The sequence below is a fragment of the Pollicipes pollicipes genome, unplaced genomic scaffold (assembly GCF_011947565.3).
Source record: "Pollicipes pollicipes isolate AB1234 unplaced genomic scaffold, Ppol_2.1 Scaffold_7231;HRSCAF=8579_pilon_pilon_pilon, whole genome shotgun sequence".
NCBI classification, from domain to species: Eukaryota; Metazoa; Arthropoda; class Thecostraca; order Pollicipedomorpha; family Pollicipedidae; genus Pollicipes; species Pollicipes pollicipes.
The window spans coordinates 26,741,743-26,764,443 of NW_023597034.1; the positions used below are offsets into that span (position 1 = coordinate 26,741,743).

Sequence of the window (22,701 nt, forward strand, 5' to 3'; positions counted from 1 at the left end):
TTTGTTTAGCCACCCGCAATGCAGTGTATTATGCATATACCTAATCCAGCAAGTAAAGGCATTGTTCACGACAGCGGTGTGTGCAGAATATCGCAAGGGGGGGGGGGGGCTTATCCTGAACTTTTAATCGAAAATCATGTTTGGGGCACCACAGGCGTGCATTTTTCTAGCATGGCATGATGATCGCATGTTCTCGGTCGAATTATTTGTATGTGTCTTCCTCGACACGCTGGCGAAGATGTGAGACTATTTCTGGAAAATCATTTCAAGACCACCTAAGCACTTATTACGCCATAATAACGTCATCCAAATCCCGTCACTGCAGTAGCCACAGCGATCAAGACCAAGAAAACTATAGTTGTCGAGTCGTTCATACCCCGGCATTTGTGAGCACGATTTCCAGATTTAGCCTCCGTCGATTGGCTCTCAATGAATTTTGTGCAAGGTACGATGACGTAACCAAACAATGACGTATTAGGGAGCATATTTACTGCACAGGGAAAATGTGTTGTCTAGAGCACTCTTTTCCACTATACCAATAGGTATACGTGAGCTTATTTCATCCTATCTGATGCTTCCTTCGATATCTTCAAATTTAGAACATTTCTTTGAAGGGAATGTTCCACATTTCAATACATGAAAGCAAGCATCAGATGTGCTGAAATATACTAACATATAGATACTGGTATACTCACAACTGGAAAAGACTACTGTGGATAACACAGTTTCTCCATGTAGTAAATATGCTCCCCAATACGTTACTCTGACGGCGTCATCGTACCTTGCACACTTGATTGAGACCAACTGGCGAACGCTATATTTAGAAACCGTGCTCACGAACGCCATATGTGAGCGACTTAAAGGTTATACCTTTTGTGGCCTTGATCAACGAATGGCCAATAGAATGACAAGGTTTGAATGACGTTATTATGGCGTTGTAGATGTCCGGGTTATCTTTGAATAGTCTGCATATGTTGGTGGCCGTGTAGCCAAGGAACTACATGGGTTTAGGTCTTCAGAAGGGTAGGGCTATCAACTGCACCGAATGATCTTCCAGATGGCTATTTCAGTTCAAAGCCCCATACAAATGCGGAAGACTTCCTTTAATACCACCAGGCATAGCGTGCGTTGCGGTTGGTGCAAAGGTGTTTTAGTTGTGATCGTTCATGTTTTCACCTAGCTGTGCTCAGGGGTACTTGCATGCAAGCCACACTCATCTTCCAAATGCCAAACGGGAGCAAAGCCTTAAATCATTGACCAGCATGCAACACCTAAGGTGCTCTGCCAACGCCTGCTAATTGTGACTGTTTTGTAACATGCGTCTGGTATACCTTGAGTGCGCTGGTTCATTATTGCTCTTCACTGCGCAACATCCACATCATGATTAATGTTGTAATGCATTGTAAGACACTGTGACGTCAATGGGTCTGGCACAAGTGTTTCACAAAGTTTCAAATATGCGTTACCTAAAAAAGATCGTCATATTCCGCCCAATCTCTTCCCAACGTCAGTGGTGCTATGGCGGAGGAAACGTTTGGTCTCATGTGTAATGTTTGGTCAAAGTTTCATGTGTAGAGCTCGTCACATCGCACCGAATATTACCCATCTTGTCGTAACGATGGTTGTTATCATGTAACAGATAGCGGAAATATTTGGTCCCATAAAAAACTTTTTACCTTGGCCTTTCAAAGATAAAACGTATACCATCAAAATTGGTCGGAATGAAATTGTTTCCGAAAATTCAAAGTACGTTTTTTCCGACGATCGCAGCAGAAGTATGAACATCGCACAGCGATACAAAGCATGCGTGACCACAATAACCTAGCTTGATCTCAGGGGCCCAAAACTGACCCAAAAAGAAAACAAGCACAGTTAAATAGGTTACACAATGATCACTGTATCAGTGGACGGTGGTTTCCGCCGCACCGCACCTTGTCCAGGATGGCAACGACCGGCTGTTCGAACGTACATCATACATTCCGATGGAAATTTCAGTTGGGATGATATTTCCGAGATCTGAGGGGTAAATAAGCTGACCGAAATCCCAGAAATCAGAAAGCCCCGGAAGCGGAAGACGGCAGTGAACAGCTGATGCTCACGGAATTACGTTTTGTTTTTTGGCTTGGAAATCAATCGGCGAGAACATTTCGTTTCATTTCTGATATGGTCTATTTAAGGTCACTTTTGTGACTGGTAAGGCTACCTCTTCACCTGGAACCTAAAAAAGATACGTTTACATACCTTAGGTGACAATCTTAGCTCAAATGTTGGTAAGGGAGGAAATGTCAGGCCCCTCCGTCGGTCGATGGCGTAAAATGGCTCTGGTGTGACTATAACAACATGCAATAAGTTTGATAAGGGGGGGGGGGCAGAGGACGAATACAATGATCACTGCTTGAATACACCACTGGCTCACGATTCGACAGATCTACCTCTCCCCACTCACGACCCCTTGGCATTATATCACCAGCGGCAATAATTTCCTTTTGCACAAGATTTATCTCCAAACAAACTTTAAGCAAATGTCAAGATAATCACACCTTCCCAAAATAGTGTTCTTTTTTAAATAACTGTGCGGTATCCAAAACGACCTTCAGAAAAACAAGACAACTGCGTCTGCTCAAAAATAATAAGTTCAGTTAACTGTGCAGAGTTTTGGAGCACATTGGTGGCTCACTTGGTACGTAACTCCCTTCTTGCTGGATTTCCCTCTGCTCTGCGATAACCCTGCCAGTTTTTTACTTAATACGGACCCGATGGAGGCCGGAAGTGCGTATCCCCCGGCGGTGTGTGCATTATCGCAGCGGTTTAGCCCATGGTCTGGTCTATGGACAGACATCGCGCCATCTTCACACGTGGCGAGCTCAAGAATGCCCTTCCATAGTTTTCCATAAATTAAAGTTAACTAGTGGCGATGTTGGAAAAAATGGTACTGTAGAGCGCCACAATCTTTGGAAAGTACCGCTCTCAACCCCTGTGAATGAAGACAGAACGCAAAAATGGATATGCTCTAGAGGTTTTTCTCCGAGAGACGGTCTTTCAAAAAAGGCACACAACTGGAATCGTCTAGAGCAGTCCATCGTGACCAAATGTCCACCCAAAAATCCCTACGCTGTTTGCAATACGTCCTGGGAAGGAAGCCACCGAAAATGAATAATGTGTGGAGCTTCATTAGCTCATGCCTTGATATAATCCACGCACTGATTACGCATTCCGTATGTATGACGTCATTCACCACCCGCTCGTCCCATGATAAGTATTTCTTTTATTGGTCCAGGAAATTCGTGCAGCCACAGAACATTTTGTGAGTTAACAACTGGCGGCGGCCTTCGTCTAGTAAACACGCGCCAACCCAAAGCGTAGACATCGTACACTGCAAGGCCGTGTGTTGCTTGTGCAGCTGCCATGCAAACGTGCATCTGTGAACATCTATACCAGCGTTATTTCCCAGTTAACAACGCTTGCTGAGGCTGTGACATGGCCGTTCGCCTCCGTGATTGGTCAGCGGCCGTCCAACGCTCTGCGTGCCGGGGCTGCGGCGGCGTCTGCAGGAGGGGCGCGGCCGGGGGCGGGGCGGCGCCGCGCGCCAGCGTGACCCCGATCCCCCGGCGGCTGCGGCTCGCGGCCCGGGCCGCTGGAGCCGCAGGTGCAGGGGTCGGCCGGCGCCGCGGCCGGCGTCCTTGACCCGCTGCCGCCCGGACGTTCCGCTCTTCCGGTCCGGCCGCCGCGGCCGCCGCGCGCGCCGCGGAGGGGCGCTGCCGGCGAGCGGTCATTGACCGCCGCTGCCGCACTCCCGACCCCGCGTCGCGAGCCCCGTGCCGGTCAGGGAGTCGGCGACTGACCGGCCAGGGTCACGCGGGAACATCCACGCACGCACAGCTGCGCCAGTATCGAGCCGTAGGCCAGCAAGAACGCTGACCCACTTCGCCCCCCCCCCCCGTCGGTCGTCGATCGATGGGCAGGCTGCGAGAGCGGAGCGTGGCAGAGTCACGCCGGCCTCGGCCTGGCGCCGTTGCCATAGCGCCGCCGGCGCGCCGCCCTCTGCCGGCGGCCGAGCACGTGGCCGTCACCCGCCCGCATCCCGCCGGGGCGGGAACCGCACCACCGCATTACCAGTCGCCTGAGAGCCATCTCCATACCAGTCAACGGTGCGAGATCGACGCTGGTCGGATGCTGGCGTCTTTGCAGGCCTCCCACTTTTCGTCCAACCATTTGTAGGCACGTAATCATTTGTCTACAAATACTTAGGTACTTAAGCGGTGTGTGGACAACAACCGGAACAGTTTCGAGTTAAACGTAATATCTAAAAATGGATCAGTCCCGGTGTCGAAATGCGCCTCTTGTGGGTCCAAAATTGCAGTCCCTTTCTCAACAGATCATGGGCCTCAGCCGGCACAGTGTGGAGGGCTCTGACGGAAAGGAAAAAAGATACATGCTAAGGTTGCGGAGAGACCCGTCCACGGAAGGCGCACATTACTGCGGGCTCGTGAGTCCCTCACACACGGGGCGTCATCATCGAGAGCCCTGTTTGTGGCATGCAGGCCTTTGCTGGCCTTCAAAGGTGGCTGATGGCCTGCTGGGCCGGGAATACTACGAGGCCACTTGGTAGGTTACTAGCAACCCCCTCTGCCGTAAAGAGACCACCGGCGATCTGCGAGAAGACCTGCACTGGGTGCCTATGGGTGGTCTATAATAGGCGCGCCCTAGACATACCGTTTACGACATTTGGACCTACAGACCCACTGGACTGAAGAAAGCGGCCCGTGGTAGTTGATGGCCCGGGAGCGTACCCAGGGGCTTTGGGCGACATGCCCCCCCCCCCCCACCCAGTTGGAGCACGCGGGGAGCTGAAGCATCCCATGCGTTTCTGACAGGCTGCTGGAAAGAATTCATCCTCTGGAATGGTCCCCCAGAATGGGAAAAGTTCCCTGCATAATAAGTGAAAAGCATAAATGCGATAAGTGGTGCATCCAAGAGAACTAAAAGTAGGGCTCCGTTTAGAAGACTGGACAGGGCAGCGGGGTGTACCCGACCTATGCCGTAGTAACAAAAGGCATGCCAGGATTCTGTTCAGAGCTAGCCCAATAGTTAGACAGTAAAACTTGCTACATTACCTGGTGGTTGGGGGCGATTTTGTGATGAACACAAACATTTACAGAACTATGTGCGACGTGACAAAAGTTTGACCATTTTGAACACTAGGTGAGAACGACCCATAGCGCGAAAGACTTTCTCAAAGCTCAAGAGGGAGTGTAGATTGATTTATGACTCTGGGCATTCTTGTGACACACGGAGTGTCCAAAAAAAGGTATTTGAGAACCGTACCAAGATGTGCCATTGTTTTAAGGTCAGTGATGCAGTATCTGAGGTTTTTTGGGCTTCTGACCGCTTTGGGCTCCAGCCTGTCAAATTTTCTCTAGATTCAAGGAAGCAAAATTTGACACGAACGTGCATTTGTGTGCATCCTGATCGTTGCGCCTCTTTGTCTTGGCGCGTGCAAGTTTCCACAATAGTGCAAACATAGTGAGGATCATATGGAAAAGTTTGTATATCTAAGATTGCATTCCACACCACAACGAAAAATTCGCTAGGCTTTTTTCACGCAACCTGTGCCGGCTCTGAAGGCGGAGCCAGAGCTAGCAGCAAAAGGCGCGTAAAAACGCATCAGACACAGATGCCACTTAGATTACTTAGATCATAAACGCCAGACCACAAGATCAGCGCATTAAACGTGCACGAACAAGTTATCCACCAACCAAAGAGCCGTTCACACCCCTCCCGTGACGAGATCTCCAGCAAATACCCGCTCCAATACCCGGCCAAAACATGACGCAAATACCGCTCCACCGGAGGCCATTGCAATGTGGTGTGGTGTGTGTGGTGTGTGTGTGTGTGTGTGTGTGTGTGTGTGTGTGTGTGTGTGTGTGTGTGTTGGTGGTGTGTGTGTGTGTGTGTGTGTGTGTGTGTGGTGTGTGTGTTGTGTGTGTGTGTGTTGTGTGTGTTGTGTGTGTGTGTGTTGTGGTGTGTTGTGTGTGTGTGTGTGTGTGTGTGTGTGTGTGTGTGTGTGTGTGTGTGTGTGTGTGTGTGTGTGTGTGTGTGTGTGTGTGTGTGGTGTGTGTGTGTGTGTGTGTGTGTGTGTGTGTGTGTGTGCCGTAAAAGCAGGTTGTCTCCGACCATACACATTGCAACGGGAGGGAGGGGAAGGGGATACATACATATATACATAGTACATACATATCGGTGGTATCGGTGGTAAGGGGATAGTACATACATATCGGGTGGCAAAACATTCTGGCGCTTTCGGTGGTTCGCATGCGCTGTTGCTGTGAAAGAAGCGAGACAGGGCTCCTGACTCGCCTAATACCGTAACCCATGGGTGAACGCCAGTGTCTGGTGGCGTAGGAGGTAGAGGCTGATGGTAGTTCCAGTTTCTCACGCAAACCCGGCAAATTATAATATTTTTGCAGCAGACTTAACTTTAGGCCCCATTTAGGATTTACTGGAAATTTTTGTCGCGCGTTTCATGCAGGCATTTAGCGTGAGCTTATCAGCTAACCATCAAACACGTGGTTCATAACCAGTAATTCGTTTTTAATAGTTGCATAATCACAGTGATCTTTCTGGTCGCTAGAACACCACTTTGCAAATCCTGCTTACGGTGCTCGTTGTGGAGTTTCCTCACAAATATAATATTTACGATTCGGGCTTTAAAGTGACTCATAAGTGCTAAAAGCGAACGAGTTGTGAAAACTGACAGGCCCCACTAAGTACACAAAGCACACTAAAGTGTCCATCGCGCACTTTGTGTGCACAAAGCACGCAAAGTAACGCATTCAATAAAGCACACTTGGAACGTCAGTGCATAATCGGGAGGAAATCCGCGCTTTAGACCATGGTTTTTAGCCGACCCGCAAGCTCTTGATTACTACAAATCTTAGTGGCAGCAACTGATTTGGTGAATTGACATGTAGTATCACAGCAAGTAAAAATTGGTTCAGCGAATAGACCGAACCAACGAATTTCGTCCACTTTGGTACATCCCGCTCACAATAATTCACCAGGGCCGGCTAACCTCGGCTCTCCTTCAAGACACATGAAATTAGACTGCAAATGCGCCATGCTTGCGCATACCTGAGACGCTTCCAGCTGGAACAAATGCGGCGGCTTTATTTGCCCAGTCGTTTGAATCAGCCAACGCCAACGCAGCCCGGTAATAAATGTACAACACGGGCTCGTCGTCAGCAGTTTCAATGCAGCTAATCTCCGTCGAATCCCGGGATCGCCCTCAGAGCGAGGTGGGCGGCCTGCGCGCGCCATCTGCTGGCGTCGCATCGGTTGGTGTCACGCACCGGAAACGGGGACAGCGGCGTCTCGTGCTCACGCGGCGCCTCACTCCCGCCTCCCTCAAACTTGTCCGAGTAATAGATCGAACTATTAGCATGGGAATTGTGCGGATTTGTCACCACTGGGGCCTGTCAGGATTTATTGAAGCCGAGGACGTGGCTGGTGTTGCGATACATTTAGCACGGCCAGTAGCAACGCACCGTCTGTCCGTCCTTTACTTCAACAGGCACACATGCGGCACGTCTTATGATGCCCCCGTCTCACATGAGGTACGCAACAGTTGTCTTTGCCGTGTGTCGCAGTTCCCTGCGAGCTTTTCGTTGTCGACCAGTTGGATCAAATTTTCAGTACGGCCACTGGGTACATTGACAACTGAATGGGATGTAGTTTCTTTCGATCGGAAGGGGTCCAATTTAAGTACGCATCTGTGGTCTGAATGGCGCAATGCTTGATATCCCATAAATAATTGTCAGGTTGTAGGCATAATGATCGCTTTGCCTGCGTTTAAACATTAACCGGATGTGACTGAAAGCTGAAACCACTGCCCCAAACGTTCCTGGTCGCATACCCTGGTAGCTGTGCCTAGAAAAGAAGTTCCTAAAACCCAGAACACTAACAGATTACACTACCTTACATGTCCCGAGTCATAGTACCCTCTCCTGGCGCACGGCTCGCACCTTTCATGTTTGTTACTTTGAGGACACATCAATATGTTTGCGACTGACTTCCCTTTCTTGGCATTTCCTAAAAACTCATTCAACATTTCTGGATGTTTGCATAAATATCTGACAAGGCGCGTCACATTTTCCCGAGATAAACGTGTAAACGCGACGGACCAATGCGTCCACGTTTCAGGGTGCAGCCCGGGCAAAAGTGCAGCATGACAGTTTGCACGCAGCCCATGAATGTCCAGTTCACCCGCTGTGCAGAAACAAAACTATGCACGTCACGATGCTTGATTTGTTATGCACTTCAACCGGGCGTGGAATCGACAGAGAGTCGTGGCAACCGCGTGCGTTGCTTGCGAAAGGTAACGAAATCGTCGAGCCAATGATGGTGAAAATGCACAAAGCTGTTAAGATAGCGTGAGCTTCCGAGTGCGTTTCACGGAAAATGGTCTGGGTACAATGACATTGGAAAAGCAACCCGTAAGTGACGCTATGTGACGGTGGCGTCCGCCACTAGTGGACGGGGGGGGGGGGGGGGGACGTACCCCACGGACATCGGGCAGGGCAACAGTCCACTTATAACAGCAGCATTCTTGCAAGATAGAAAATATTATTTACTAAGATTCTCAGCAACGAACCGCCAATTTGTTGCCGCTATCCACAATTTTTACGATGCTGAAGCTCCGTCACATGAGTAGCATTTCATTGCTTCAGATACTTGCAAGACGCTGCTGGGAAATTCAGAAGACCGCTCGGCGGTATTCCCCTGTACTGGCCGAGTAAGCTCTACGTCATCCGTGCCTTCGTACCTAGATTCAAGTGGGAGTGTTTTACATTTGCATTGGGTTTTGAACTGAAAATAGTCATTTAGAAGATAACTCGGTGCAGATCACAGCCCTACTTCTCTTACAAACTCAAGGCTTCTAATTTCTGAGCTACACAACTGGAAAGATACGCAGACTATTTCGGAGCCATCCAGGCATGTGTGACGACAGAGCGACTTCATTAAAGTCCCGCCACCCCATAAGCCATGAGGCGTTCAAGGCCAATAAAAATGTGATCGCCGAGCCGTTCAGATTTGGCGTACACGAGCGCGATTTCCAGTCAACATGGACGTCAAATGTCTTATCTAGGCTTCCAATCGTTGTTGAGCGAGCTGTGCAAGTTTCAGTCACGAATCACGTTTTGTTCCACATGCTATAAAAAGCTGGACATGGCTGCTAGTTATTACAGAAATAATACTTGCAATCTAATAACTTGAGAATAGCGCCACAATCGAGTATGTGAATACAACTAAACATCTAAAACTCAAGTATAACCATGCAAAAACACCACGAGAAAGGGCCAAACGCGAGCGCCTAACCATAGTTGGCTCTACGAACACTTCCAGTACCGACATAGTCATCTCTCAGCGAGCTTGAGGCACTGCAAGTGAGGGCTAGAGTAGATATATCGCACGGCTAGTTTGGCAGGAATTCAATGTCATACAAATGTTTCATCACAAACTAAACAATGACGTATTGAGAAGCATAGTTGCTAAATAGAGATATTATTTTTCCTATTCCTACGGCCTATTCTGACCTCTAATAAGTCTATGAAAGACGTAAAATGCGGTTCCTGCTATCAATAATTTTGAAATGAACACCAGAAACTAGCCCATACAGCAAACCCTAGGGGAATAACACGGGTTGGTTTTGACCTTCGTCTGACCTTCATACCTGACCTTAGGTCAATTTGATTTGCTCATTCAATGGTTTTGTTGCTTGAGAAAGCACCTCAGAAATGTGTGGTTTCGTCTAACACTCCGTTGCTGCATCAGATCGAACGATTCTCTAGAAATTGACTTCGCTGAAACCATGGTCTGACTTTGACCTGCCATAGGTCACCGACTTTACGAGGCATATCTAATTTCTTGAATTTAAATGATTTGCTATACAATTGTCTACGGCTGTGCATAATTTTGGGCGGCTACACGGCACCGTTCGGAAACCATTCTGGAAAAACCTTCGGGGGGTCAATTTGACCCCCACCCGAGCGCGTGTAAAAGGTGGAGCAGAAGTGGATCAACGCACAACACCAGTGAGCCACGCGCATCGTTTTTGCCTGCATCAGTAGGAAAGACGACCTTTTTATAAGCAGACAATGGAGCCAGTGACCTATTCTGAGGTTGGTAGTGGAGAGGGAGATAGCCAGTGAGATTATTCCTTTACAGTCAACGCTCAGAGGGCCAATGTGGGACTTTCAAAAAGTCATGGGTCTCAGTCCACGCACCGCTCTCCGGTCCCCGCGCCCCCAGGCCTTGCAGTGGTGCAGCGAAAGGCATACCAGGAATTTGCGTAGCAGTGATCTTTCGGGAGAGGACCAGTTATTAAACGCTTGGCTTCCCAGTCATTTCTTCAGTGCCATGATGGCTTCACAACCTCGTATCCCTATCACTGATCGATGGCGTCGCAACGGCTTTGTTTACGTGAAAAATGCTTAAGACGTCCTTCCAGCAATAGAACAATGTAGTCAACATGGCTCAGCTTCTACACCAGGAGGCTGTAGTTGGCGTGCTTTTGCGCATTTTTGACAAAGAGGACGTAGAAAAAACGTAGGATATGCAGGGATCAAGTGTTATGCTTTACAATGAGGAACAATGAACCTACCTTATGAGATGAGATGAGCAAACTGCCATGTAGATAAATGGGAACAATCTTGATGAGAACACATGTGTGAAAATCAATACAACACGCCGGATCTCCTGTTAAAACAACTTCGCAGAAATCATCAGGCACATGTTTCTCAAACAAAACTTGAATGCATCCAAGGATACACAGTTTGTAGAGCATGCATCAGTTGTGCACCATTGACCTGGGTGTGGCGGTCTTTCCATGCAAAGAATATCCTGAAGAGCTTCAAGAAGCCTTACAGGAACGCCAACTGTTTGCTGCTTATGCCAGCCACTTCTAGGGGTGCAGCGAGATACTTGGTATGGAAGGGGGAGGGGTCACAGGGTTGACAAAGATTTCCTTGATGATGAACCCCCACAAAAAAATCAGAATCACCGGGTATGGCCTTTCTTTGCCGGAACAAAAGCCAGAAGTCACTGGAATATGCATTCCTATTGTACTTTGAAGTCAACAAATGAGCCAGTGGAACCTTTCTATACCGGTAGCATTCGGGGGCTCTGCTAGATTTCTTTCTGGGTTCTACAGGAATAGTGAGAGCCACGAGAACGCAGGTCGTAGATCGAAATGGGATAGCAATTTGCATCAGCATGGCCAACCCATGTTACTTTGGGGACTGGGAATGTTTAACCGACATTTAAAATCGATTACACACATATTCACTTAAGTTCTGAACATGCGCTCGGAAGCTTTAAAAAGCAAGGGCTCCGACGTCCGGCGTTGCAGTCCGGATGGGCCGCGCAGCGTCGACCAGGCGACTAACACCAGGCGGTGGCCACCGGGTGGACAAAATGTGGACATCTGAACGAGGTACCTTTGAACGCTGTAGGACATCAATTCGTACGTATTTAAAATGCTACAGGCGTACATTTCACCTGTGCGATTTTAGATTGATACTAGGAACGGAGCACCATTTACAGTACTGCGAACTGTTGTTGGAATCTGACGGTGTAACCAAAGGAACAAATGTAGAATCCGTATATTTAGTGTTGTTGTAACTTGAATCCATTTTGAGGAAAACTTAAAAATTATACAAATACAGTAAACGCTGAATTATAATTTTTAAGCGATACCAATCGATTTTCAAAGGCATTCGAAGGCGTTATTTCAGGACCTTTGCTCCAGCGCACCTGGTGCCCGCCGCCTGGTGTTATCTGCATCGCGCAACGCCGTTCGGTTCCACGGAAACTGCAACGCCCGCCATTGGTGCTTTTGCTCCTAAAATGGGCGTGCGGGCAAGTTCAAAGCTTTTTTTTTATTTTATTTCTTTTGCTAGTCGATTATCAAAGGGGATGGACGTCCTGAGGCAAGCACGGTCTCTCATTTTTCTTTTTGATCTCGTTTCGGCTCAATTTTTTAAACACTTACCTTCTCCTTACATTTTTACGGGCAAGAAGCCCGTGGGCAGGGCCCGGTCAGGGGCTGGAGGGCCATGTCATCCCAGCGTGAGATGCTCGCCAGCTGCAATGCTGGCGACATGGGCCCCCTGGTCAGTCCCCTGGTCGATCCGGAGGCCCTCAGAGGGATACATCACACATTGGTACTCTATCTGACGCGGGGAACTCTCTGACCTGGGCAGTTGGCCCCGGATCGACGCCGGGACCCTCACTGACGCGAAGGCGTTCCTTAGCGCAACAAGGGGTTCAATAATTGATACAAATGCTTTAGTTTGGATTAACGAGCCCTTGGCTGCTATGGAGTGGAGTGGAGGGCCCTATTTGGTAACGGGGTCTTGACTGACAGAATATACTCTTTTGTCTCCTTGCGCACTTTCATCAAAGTTATCGTACCCTCTTTCATTATTAGAGTGCCCAGCCGACGCAAGAAGCCCTCCGGCACCGGGGTCAAGTCCCGTCCTTGTTCAGCAAATGCTCCCCTTGCCGACTCGAGGCCCCTTGTTGACGCAGAACACCTGCTGAGACTTGACTAGTGCCATCCTCTGTGCGGGTTGACCCAGGCCGTGACCCGAGGGCTAGCAAGGGGTCGTGCGTGAGGCCTTGCTGCGAGTGACCGGGGACATACCGTTATGTGTGAGCTGTTGCGTCACCTGCCAACAAGAGCTGCCCATCAGAGGAAGTGAAGACGGAATGCCCGGTGAAGAGCTTTCGGACCGGCGTGGACCCGGTGTCACCGACCTTGGTCAAGAGCTCCAGGAGATGTGGCAGCGACCGTTGAGCAGCAGGCGGTGGACGGTGGACGGCGAGCTTCACGGGCGGAGACAGTCAGCCCACTGGCATTGGAATTCGGCAAGGAGCGTTGCCAAGGAGCATGACACCGGCAGCAGCAGCCACCGGGTGCAGTTCTCTCAGAGGGTGACGACGTGGAGTCGTCGGCGCGAGGTCTGGACATTCGGCAAGGACGCGGATTCGGCTGTCTACCGGCGTGCCGGTGGAGCCGGTGCTGTCTTCCGTCGGGGTTTGGCCCGCCAGGAGCAGCAGTTATACCATCGTTACGTGCTCGCGTTACGCCCCTTCCTCGTGGTTTTGTTGTGTATTTGTCTTTAAGTTCAAGGTGCTTAACTGTACTTATCTACTCGGTTATAGCGCTGTTTTTAAGTGATTCGATAACAAGTCTTATTTCCGTGACAACTAGGAAAAATGTGCAACTTCTTGTATCATGTAGCACAAAATGAATGCGTTTGCACAGCCTGTACAACGTTGATCGAGAGCCAATTGCTGGCCGTGATATCTGGTAATCGTGCTCACGAACGTCAGGCATGAACGACTCGACTGCTTCAGTGACGTTATTTTGGCGCCACGGGTGTCTGAGTAACCTTGAAATAATTTACACGAATTAGTCTGCACATCTTCGCGGGCGTTTGGTTCAGAAACTAGAGAGTTTTAGATCTTAAGAAGGACAGGACCGTGAACTGCGCCGAGGGACACTCAAGAGGCCGTTTCTGTACAAAACCCAATATAAATCTGGAACACTCCCTTTTAAGGTCTGAGAAATGATCGAAATTCACGTTAAAATTCATTGCATGGCTATCCCATAGCGATTCTGTTACAGAAAGCGATATTTTTATGTACCAATAGGACTAATGCATGCAGCTTTGCCAGCATCCGAACGCTGCAGCTGCAAGCGATGAATCTCTGGGTCATGCCATCAGTCCTGCGAGGATTGTCTGGTCCAAGCGTTCCCTTGCGCTGGGCCGCTGGTCCGTCATTGCTGACCTTTGTCGTGATGGGCATTGGCGCGACGCTCGACCTGACATTTGCTTTTACCGGTAACATTCTTTTGCGGCGTTTGGCGGTGTGCCGTTGGTCGCAGCAGGTGCGGTGCAGGTGGAGACGGACGAGGCCGGCAACAGCGGCGGCATGTGTGCGCAGCTGACGGCGACGCTCTGGGAGCAGGCTGTTATGGGATAGGCACCACCAGTGACCCGCAAGGGTCCATCACGGTTCAAGGATGAACCCGTTGGATGTCACAAACCCAGGGCCAGATGCCAATTAACCTGGGTTTTAATCGTACTTGGTCCAGCTTGCACTTATTCGATTATATATATATATATATATATATATATATATATATATATATATATATATATATATATATCTGCATATTTTTTGATTTTCCAACGTTAGACGGCCAGCTAAAAAAGCGAGCCTGTCGCGAGCAGCGTGGGTTCGCACTTTATGACGTGTGCACGCATACTAATACAGTCATGAGGCGACCCGGTCAAGTCTTTGGTGGTGATCGGGTGCGACCACATCCCGAATGACCCGAACGGCTAACAAGAATAACTGGAATGGAATTCAAGGAATATGTATTGGACCTGATAAAAAAAGAGACGTAATGAAATAAAATGATTAGGTAACTACATTTATTCTGAGAAACTAAGGACGAATAGAAAAAGCAAACTGCCGAAAATCATTGTTTGACTGCCTTTGTGTGTAGCAAGCTGCGACGTCTCCGAATTTTTGTGGCATCGCTCTTTTTCCCCACCACTTCTCGTAACATTACCATTCATGTGCAAAGGTTTGGCTTAAGCATTAGTGAGTCGAGGATTAATGTTCGCAATAATTTAACTCGTACTCCAAAATTGTAAACTTTTTTTTGTAAAAATTGTAAACAAAACTTTAATATGGGGCGAATGGGGGAAGGGAAGGGGTAAGGCGGCTGCTAGTCATAGCGATACTGAGGCCGCGTTCGGCTGTGTTGGCGCTAGAACCCTACACACGACTTTCAATAGATGAAGCGAGCAATGGTTTGAACACAATTGCTAGTCATCAACAGAAAATGCTACAATTTTTACACAGATAGCTCAACAATGCACCCACAATGTCGACACCCACACCATTTTTTATGGAAGGCTTCGCCTTCATTTGAAATTTACAACGAACATAACTAGATTGAGAAAGCGAGAAGTGAGAGTTCTTATAAACTGTTTGATTTGCAAAACCACGAAATCGGCATGACACCGCTCCCATCGTTGATCGAACGGCATCCGCGGATGGATTAAACCTGCTAGCGGTGAACATCTTCTCTATACGTGCTGCAGCTGCTCACTACTCAGTGGTTCATGTGGATACAAGTGCAACTAGTTTTTGCAGCTCGCGGATTCTCCGACGAATAGCTCAGGTCAGGTTACTTTTTGAGTAGCACAGTGTTTAAGATAATTGCATTAGTGGTTTTAGCATTATGGTGCTATCATTCGCGTTAACTATGGTGCAAAAATACATTTTAGCACAGTTGCCGCTGAATGTAGCATGGTCGGTAAGCAGTTAAACGGATGTTGAAGATGGTAAACGGTGATTTTTATGAAAGCCACCGGAGAGGCTGCCAGGGTTATTTAAATCATAGGTTATGGGAAGTTGGCAACCAGTGACGTACTCACGAGGCACCAGATTCCTTTGCCTTATTTGGGCTAGTTTTCTTTAGATTACATTACATAATATTTATATAGATTTCATATCAGGTAAGAGGATAAACTCCCGACGGCCTTTCTCAACTTTATGTGCTCTTGGCGCGCTACGAGACCATGCACTTCATGGGGTAAAAAAGCAAAACGCTGCTGAAATTCCATTATGAGCTGTGCATGCTATCATAAAAAATCAGAGCACATTTCAAGGATTGCATGGGTGATAATCGATCCACATAAGCTCAGATTATTAAATACATTGAAAATGCGTTGCAATAAGCGTTTTTATTACCATTTAAGGTTCTGAACAACTTTTGAAAAGATGCTTAAGCATCCTCGGAAATTTTGTTGGAATAGGGCACAAAGTGCCTCAAGGAAAGGGCCAACTCCATCTCATACACGGCAGAATGCGTTGTCTTTGGTGCCAGAGATATTCTTCCACCAACCTGCTCACCTAATGTGATGCGTTATGGGCTTCAGTGGGTGGAATCTGGCGAAATGAGTGACGGCGTAAGTCTGCCATGTGCTCTAAAGCCGTCTAGGCAACATCAAGTTTTTCGGCAGTTCACATGAAGAATCCTTTTAAAAAAGAAAACAATTGTGCGGCACTCACCGCCATTTCCCTGCAACTCAAAGTATCGCTTCAGTGGCTAGCCTGTCATGTTAGCCAAACAATGGAAAATAGCCCATTTGTGGTCCACAGCCTTTCCACACCTGCACAGAGCAAAGGAACCTCGTTTCAAAATGTTACTCGGTGCCGTCGGGAGACATGGAATCATCTGACACGAGCATACGAGCTTTCACGACCATTATCCTACCTGGATAACAAGAAGCAACCAAGTAGCCGTTTTTAATGATAAACCCTTGCCTTGTAAGTGCGATATCACGCATTTCAAGTCAAGTCATAACAGCTGCCAAACTTCGAGTTTAATGTCACACTTAGCAGATGCACACATATAGGTGAAGTCAATAAGTGACGGAACGTTCTGTGACACTTAGATCAGAACGGCAGGACAACTGGGCTGAGAATATCGCGCCTTGGGGACCAACCACAGTAAATAAAATGAATTTTCATGCGAGATATTAAGACAGTTCAAACCAAGCAAGCGTGGCTTGCATTCAAATGCGCCGAATGCTTCGGGAAGCAAAAAATAAGCATGAAGAAAGCCGATAGGCCTTATGATCTCATGAACAACACCAGCTCCATCTGGAAACCAGGTGTTGGCACAAGTAACGCCACCTATGTTAACATCACAACACCCATGCAAAATGGCTTGCAATTCGAAGCTAAAATATCAAACTCCAAAAGTACACTTGGTGTACGGCAGAACACACGTTTTACCTGGTACTGAAAGCGTTCCAGCTGTCTTTACGTTCTCAATTTCCTCCAAAACCGCCTCTGAAAAGACCTTTTCCTATCGGCTTACAGTGCCGTGGATTGTTGAGAAGCCCCGTGGTGACGTCACGGCGTGGTTGCCAGATACATTTTAGGGGTCTTGATTATTAAGATTTTTTGGAAGCTGCTGCGGTTGGCTAGGAAATATTGATAAAACATATCTAAGAACTGTGAAATGTCGCATGGTCATTTCTTCCCAAAATAAATCAACTGAACTGAGCTAAAAAGGCCCGATTATCAGTTCGCATGGAGACGACGAAATTCTGCAGTCAACCAAAATTGCTTTAGAACAAAGTAAAAGGCTAAAGCGTGATGATTAACTGATAGGCAATGCAAGAAGCAAGACGAGGAATGTATACAGCAAAAGAAACAGCGATTGTCTCTAGAATGGAAGTAGGATGCAAAGAAAATCTGGATAGAAAAAGGAGAGGGATACAAGGGCATTTAACAAGAAGCGGGAAACCTAGCTGCTGAAGAAACCAGGATTAGCATCCAGCTTGCCACGATCAGAAGGCTGTCAAGGGAGATAAAAAAATAACAATAAAGGACCACCATAATGCTCAGGAAATCATGGGTTCAAATAAATGACCTTCGGTGTCTAGCTTAAATCAGGAGTTCATTCAGCATTTCAATCTGGCCGTGAACATACCGCAGTGTGAGGATGATGTGGATGTCTCTCTGGGTGAAAAGGCCTCCGTGAGAGGGCTGATGAGTGTACAGATAGATGGCCTGAGGTCGGTGGTTTTTCTTCTTCTCTCTCCTCTCTCTCTCCTCTCTCTCTCTCTCTCTCTCTCTCTCTCTCTCTCTTCTCTCTTCTCTCTCTCTCTCTCTCTCTCTCTTCTCTCCTCCTCTCTCTCTCTCTCTCTCTCTCTCTCCTCTCTCTCTCTCTCTCTCTCTTCTCTCTCTCTCTCTCTCTCTCTCTCTCTCTCTCTCTCCTCTCTCTCTCTCTCTCTCTCTCTCTCTCTCTCTCTCTCTCTATACATATACATATAAACACACACATATGTATATATATATATATATATATATATATATATATATATATATATATATAAACATTTGTGTGGGTTGGTGTCACCGTTCAAGCAGTGTGTGCGGAATCCTAGCAGCAAAACGCATTAAGGCTTGAGCGCCTGGTATAGCGCCGCAGAGAACTGCGAGGTGGGGAATCTGGATCCGATATTGAACAGCGTATTGCTTGTGATTAAGATGTGGCTGCAAAGAAGTACAAAATGTGATATAACGGCAGCCAAAACTCTGTTGGTGTCCAAACCGATTTGCATCACGCCTTGTGTCACAATGCAGACGGTGCAGCTGTAGCTCATACAGCCTCGCATCATGAGCTTGCTGTGGGGAGGGGAGACTCCAAAGGTCGTTGCAAAGGTTCTCAGCAAGAAAAGACGCGATGGTGGTTTGTGTGCTGCAGCTGTAAGGAAGAGTAGGGAGAGCTGTATCAGTTTTTACTCTGAGTTTCCTCATACTATAACCGCTGGGGTATTACTGTCTTACGTGTTACTTTATTGCTGAATGCATTACAATCTGTAAAGAAAGACGTTCGCCTCTATTTTCACATAAATTGTCATGATTGCCACATAAACAAGACACAGCACTATTAGCATTGTTCTTCATAGAACTACTAGGAGAATGGAGAGTTAGATGCATTGATATTTAGGCTACATGCTCTTATCGAAACCAACCTCAGCCAATTCTGGAGGTTTGTTCCCACTCATATGTGGCTTGGCTACAGGCTTTTGAAAAAGGCTTTCGATCATTCACAGGCAGAAGGGTTATCAGAAAGCAGTATTTTCTTCATTGAAGATGTTATCAATTAATACGGCAATGAACCAGTCAATTAGGCCATCGCTGCCACAAAAGGCAAGGTAGACGGACAATTCCATGACATTGATGTCTTCGGCTTATCAAAAGAGGATATCTGCGGTTTTTCAAGGAGCGTCTCCAGGATAATGTTTTCTAGTTCGGAGATGACTACTATCAATCATTGTTATGCCCAATTTAACCAATTTGGTGCAACGGTCCTGGCTGTCAGCCCGTTAAAATCAGCATTGTTAGCTAGATATATTGATTATGCTGGAGCATGGACACGCACGTGCAGCGCGCCCTTTAATAAATTTTAGAGGTCATGAACATTCGGCATTCCAATTTAGCCTTTACCATGGAGCATACAGGGGTGGAAATAAGGTTCTATATTTTGACATACTAGTGACGGTAGAAGAAGGAGCAACCGCACAACGTTAGAAGCGGAGCTCTTTAGCCCACCAACTGTGGTATATTCTATATATATCTGTGGTATACAATTCTACACTACGAATCTGCGTACCCAGCTTCCACTTAACACAATATAATTCGTAACATGTTCCAAAGGGCTCTAAGAGGTCATCACGCAGTCAAAAGGAAAAAACAGGCATAAACCAAAATGTGCTCTTTGCTGTCGGGCAATGCATATTGTTCACGACTTTCAGGTAGAATGCTGGAAGATGTGACATAAAAATCTAGAGCGCGTGGGGTATGGGTGGCAGGAAACGGGAATACCGGCGGCAATATGTGTTAAATATGCAACCCTGACTTTCAAGGGGCTTGCATGCAAAAAACACGTGGTTTACGAAACTAACTGTAAACTGTGTGAAATACATCGGATGGGTTTTGTCTATGTCGGGGAGTCCATGTATCCCATTCGCTTGAGATGCAATATATTCCTGCGAGACACTAAAACCAAAACAGAGAATACCCCTTTCGGCGACCTTTTGCTTTGATAACTGAGACAACGCAGACTGAGATCCAGAGAAGTACAGACCCTGTACCCCTTTTAGAGCACAAAGTCATCTACAGATTACAGGACCATCCAGACAGAAAAAAACGAGTGAATCCATTCTTATAAGCAGTCGGCGACCAGACCTCAACGTACAGCGCTCATTATGGCCGATTATGCTAAGGTGATTATTGCCTTGATATGCGATGCGTGCTAGCTTAGAATCGTTTACATGTATGAGTAATACCTGACGCGTGATGCGCGATGCCGGCTTAATTGGAATCGTGTGCATGTATAAGTGATGCGTGATACGTGATGCGAGTTTTTTAATTGCTTGCAGATATGAATAATGCGTGATGCAGATGCCTGCTTATTTCAAGTTGTTTGCATGTACATGCATTTTTTGCGTATTTTACTTCTTAGTTGAATATACAGCGCATCGAAGTGATGTCTGGCAATTGCTCCTTATTTTGACCGCGCTCAGCCGGGGGGGGGGGGGGGGGAGTGGGGGGAATGAACCCCAAAGGTTTTTCCAGAATAACTTTCGAACGGTGCGGCAAAAATGCAAGATCGCGGACCTATGACAGGTCAAAGTTGTGAGCGACGGGCATTTCTAGGGCCACATTCAATGTGGTGCACTACCGGATTGTTAGAGGAAGCCATACATGTCTGAGATAGTTTCTTAGGCAATAAACCATTGAATCTAGAATTACAACCGGTTCCATTCCCCTAGGGTCAGACATGAATCTATAACCGAGGTCAAAACTAGCCTGCTTTTTTACCTTTTAACAGGTGTCTAGCTTTACGATCGTTGCAAGAGAAGTCTGGGGGCACTAAGGCACTCATCTGAAGTTTGACCTTGTTTGACCTTATTTGACCGCAAGGTCATGTCAAATCTTAGTGGTCAGATTGACCCCATCCGAGCAAAGGGTATTCAGGTGGCCACTCATGCACGTGTTAATACCCTGAATGTTGGTGACCTGTAAAAACTGTGACTCGACCTTTCAATGAAACAACCTGAAAAATCGAGTAGATCGGCGGCAGCTTTGTATTCACCACCGATATTCGTTTTGATAAAGACATGTAACCAAAATATCAATGCATTTTTCACTCCCGGTTATTCCACGAGGAATAAAGCTATTAACACTGTCTTATCTATATGCAGAATGCATTAATGCACTTATGCCTCGCGAATGCACTCAACAGCTTACGTCGCGCATGCCACATGACAGATTTCTGCCCTTTGCTATCAGTTACTGTTTATTTCTATACGTAGGCTTAAGTGTATCAGCAGGAATTGTGGGCCTTCATAGCTACCGTAAATGCAGACCTATTGTCTGAACGACGGAAAGTCATGGTAACCATGCCAGTCAGTCATTGGCAGTAGATCAGTCAATAGCATAATCGCTAGCCCATGTTTTCACTGGTACAACATGTCCCACACACAGCTGATGCAACATGTACCACCTGACATCTTGAAAAAGCTCGCGCCATCCCGAAACCCGTGGCAAGTAGACGCCAAATGTTTCGCGGCAAATGCGGTCACCATTTCATGTCCTGGTAGGAGGGCATTGCTGTGGCTAGACGCTCTCATCAATTTTGACCCTAAATCCATATTTGAAGAAAGTGCGCGCAAATGTGAGATAATACACGTGGGTAACATCGCTGATGATGAAGGCGTGTTGGTTATATTTAGCAAACTCGCAGGAAGGTTCAATTAAAGTACATTCTTAAGCACTTGGGGCTAACCAGCATGATACCAACACGATGGAAAATTAAACTCAGGGGCATGCTTGAAAAACTGATCTTGCTGTTGCTGAGAGTCTGTTGAGCATTGAAAGCAACGTCTAGAAACTCAATGCCAAAACTGAATCTTCGTGGACAGCTTACCTGCTTATCTAAAGCAATCTCAATAGACTTCTACACAATGGGAATGGACACTATCACACCCACTGTTTTGAGAAGGTAGGAGCGCGGGGGTGTAGCCCCACAAGAGTGGTCGAAAAATTCGTGTATCGCTTAAATTTGTGCAAGGCTAACTTGACTCCAATCGTTCCAATTTCAGATTACCAATCGTTATATTCCTACAAGCAAATTCCTGTAGTAACGGTGGATAGTGGATAGTCCAATGCGTCGTAACGGTAATGAACCAAATGTACCAGTCAATCATTTTCTTGGTTGCAGACCTGTACTGCCTTCTGAGAAAAGGTATTTGCATGCGCAAAAAAGTAGTGCAGAGCGGATGCATCCTGCATCCAAATGCACACATTGCCCTCTTCGGTGCACTCATGTGTCACCCGTTACCAGCTTATTGATCATTATTGGAAACCACTATCTGCATGCCTGTTATGCCCAACAAAAATAATTTATATTTGATGCTTTCGTATCATATTCGGCTGATGTGCTTGAGACAAAGGAGTGGGGCAACTGGATGCATTAAAACAACAGCAGCGGTAATACGCAAGAGAAGGATGTTCAGCAGTTTAGGAGTGAATGATCGGTGAAGTGTATCCCAGCTCGTGTTGGTGCAGCATTACGATTTTTTTAGAGAATTATGTAAATGCACATGAAAACGATTCACTAGCGGTAATTGTATGCTCACATGCGTGAATTGTGTATCATTTGTGATTTTGATGTATAATAAACATGACACGAAAAAAACCGGTAACCAAAAACCCGAGCCATGCGTGAAGTGGAAAACACCAATAGGCATGGTCCAAGCGCAGGAATGGATAAAGTAGGCGGAAAGTATCAGGGGCCACAGTAAATGAAGATGGCGGCGATGCATGGACCCGACTGGAGAAGACGAGAAAGAAGAAAATGAAGAACGCAAATGTGGAGCAAGTTCAAAGGGAGTGTTCTACATTTAGATGGGATTTTGAACAGAAATAGCCATCCTGAAGATTTTTCGATACCGTTCACATTCCTGCCCTTCTTAAATCCGAGCCTCTCTAGTTTCTGAGCTGCACGCTAGCGAAATTGGGGGACGATATATC

The 22,701-nt window shown here is 47.0% G+C and overlaps 1 protein-coding gene across 1 annotated transcript in view; it reads right to left on the reverse strand.

The window, feature by feature from the left end:
• Positions 1–7,256: 7,256 nt before the first annotated feature.
• Positions 7,257–22,701, reverse strand: part of LOC119109919 (uncharacterized) — a 66,587-nt gene continuing 51,142 nt past the window's right edge. The window contains exon 7 of the mRNA XM_037233665.1: positions 7,257–7,317. Within this exon, the coding sequence (XP_037089560.1) occupies positions 7,257–7,317 (61 nt within the window). The remainder of the gene's footprint in view (positions 7,318–22,701) is intronic.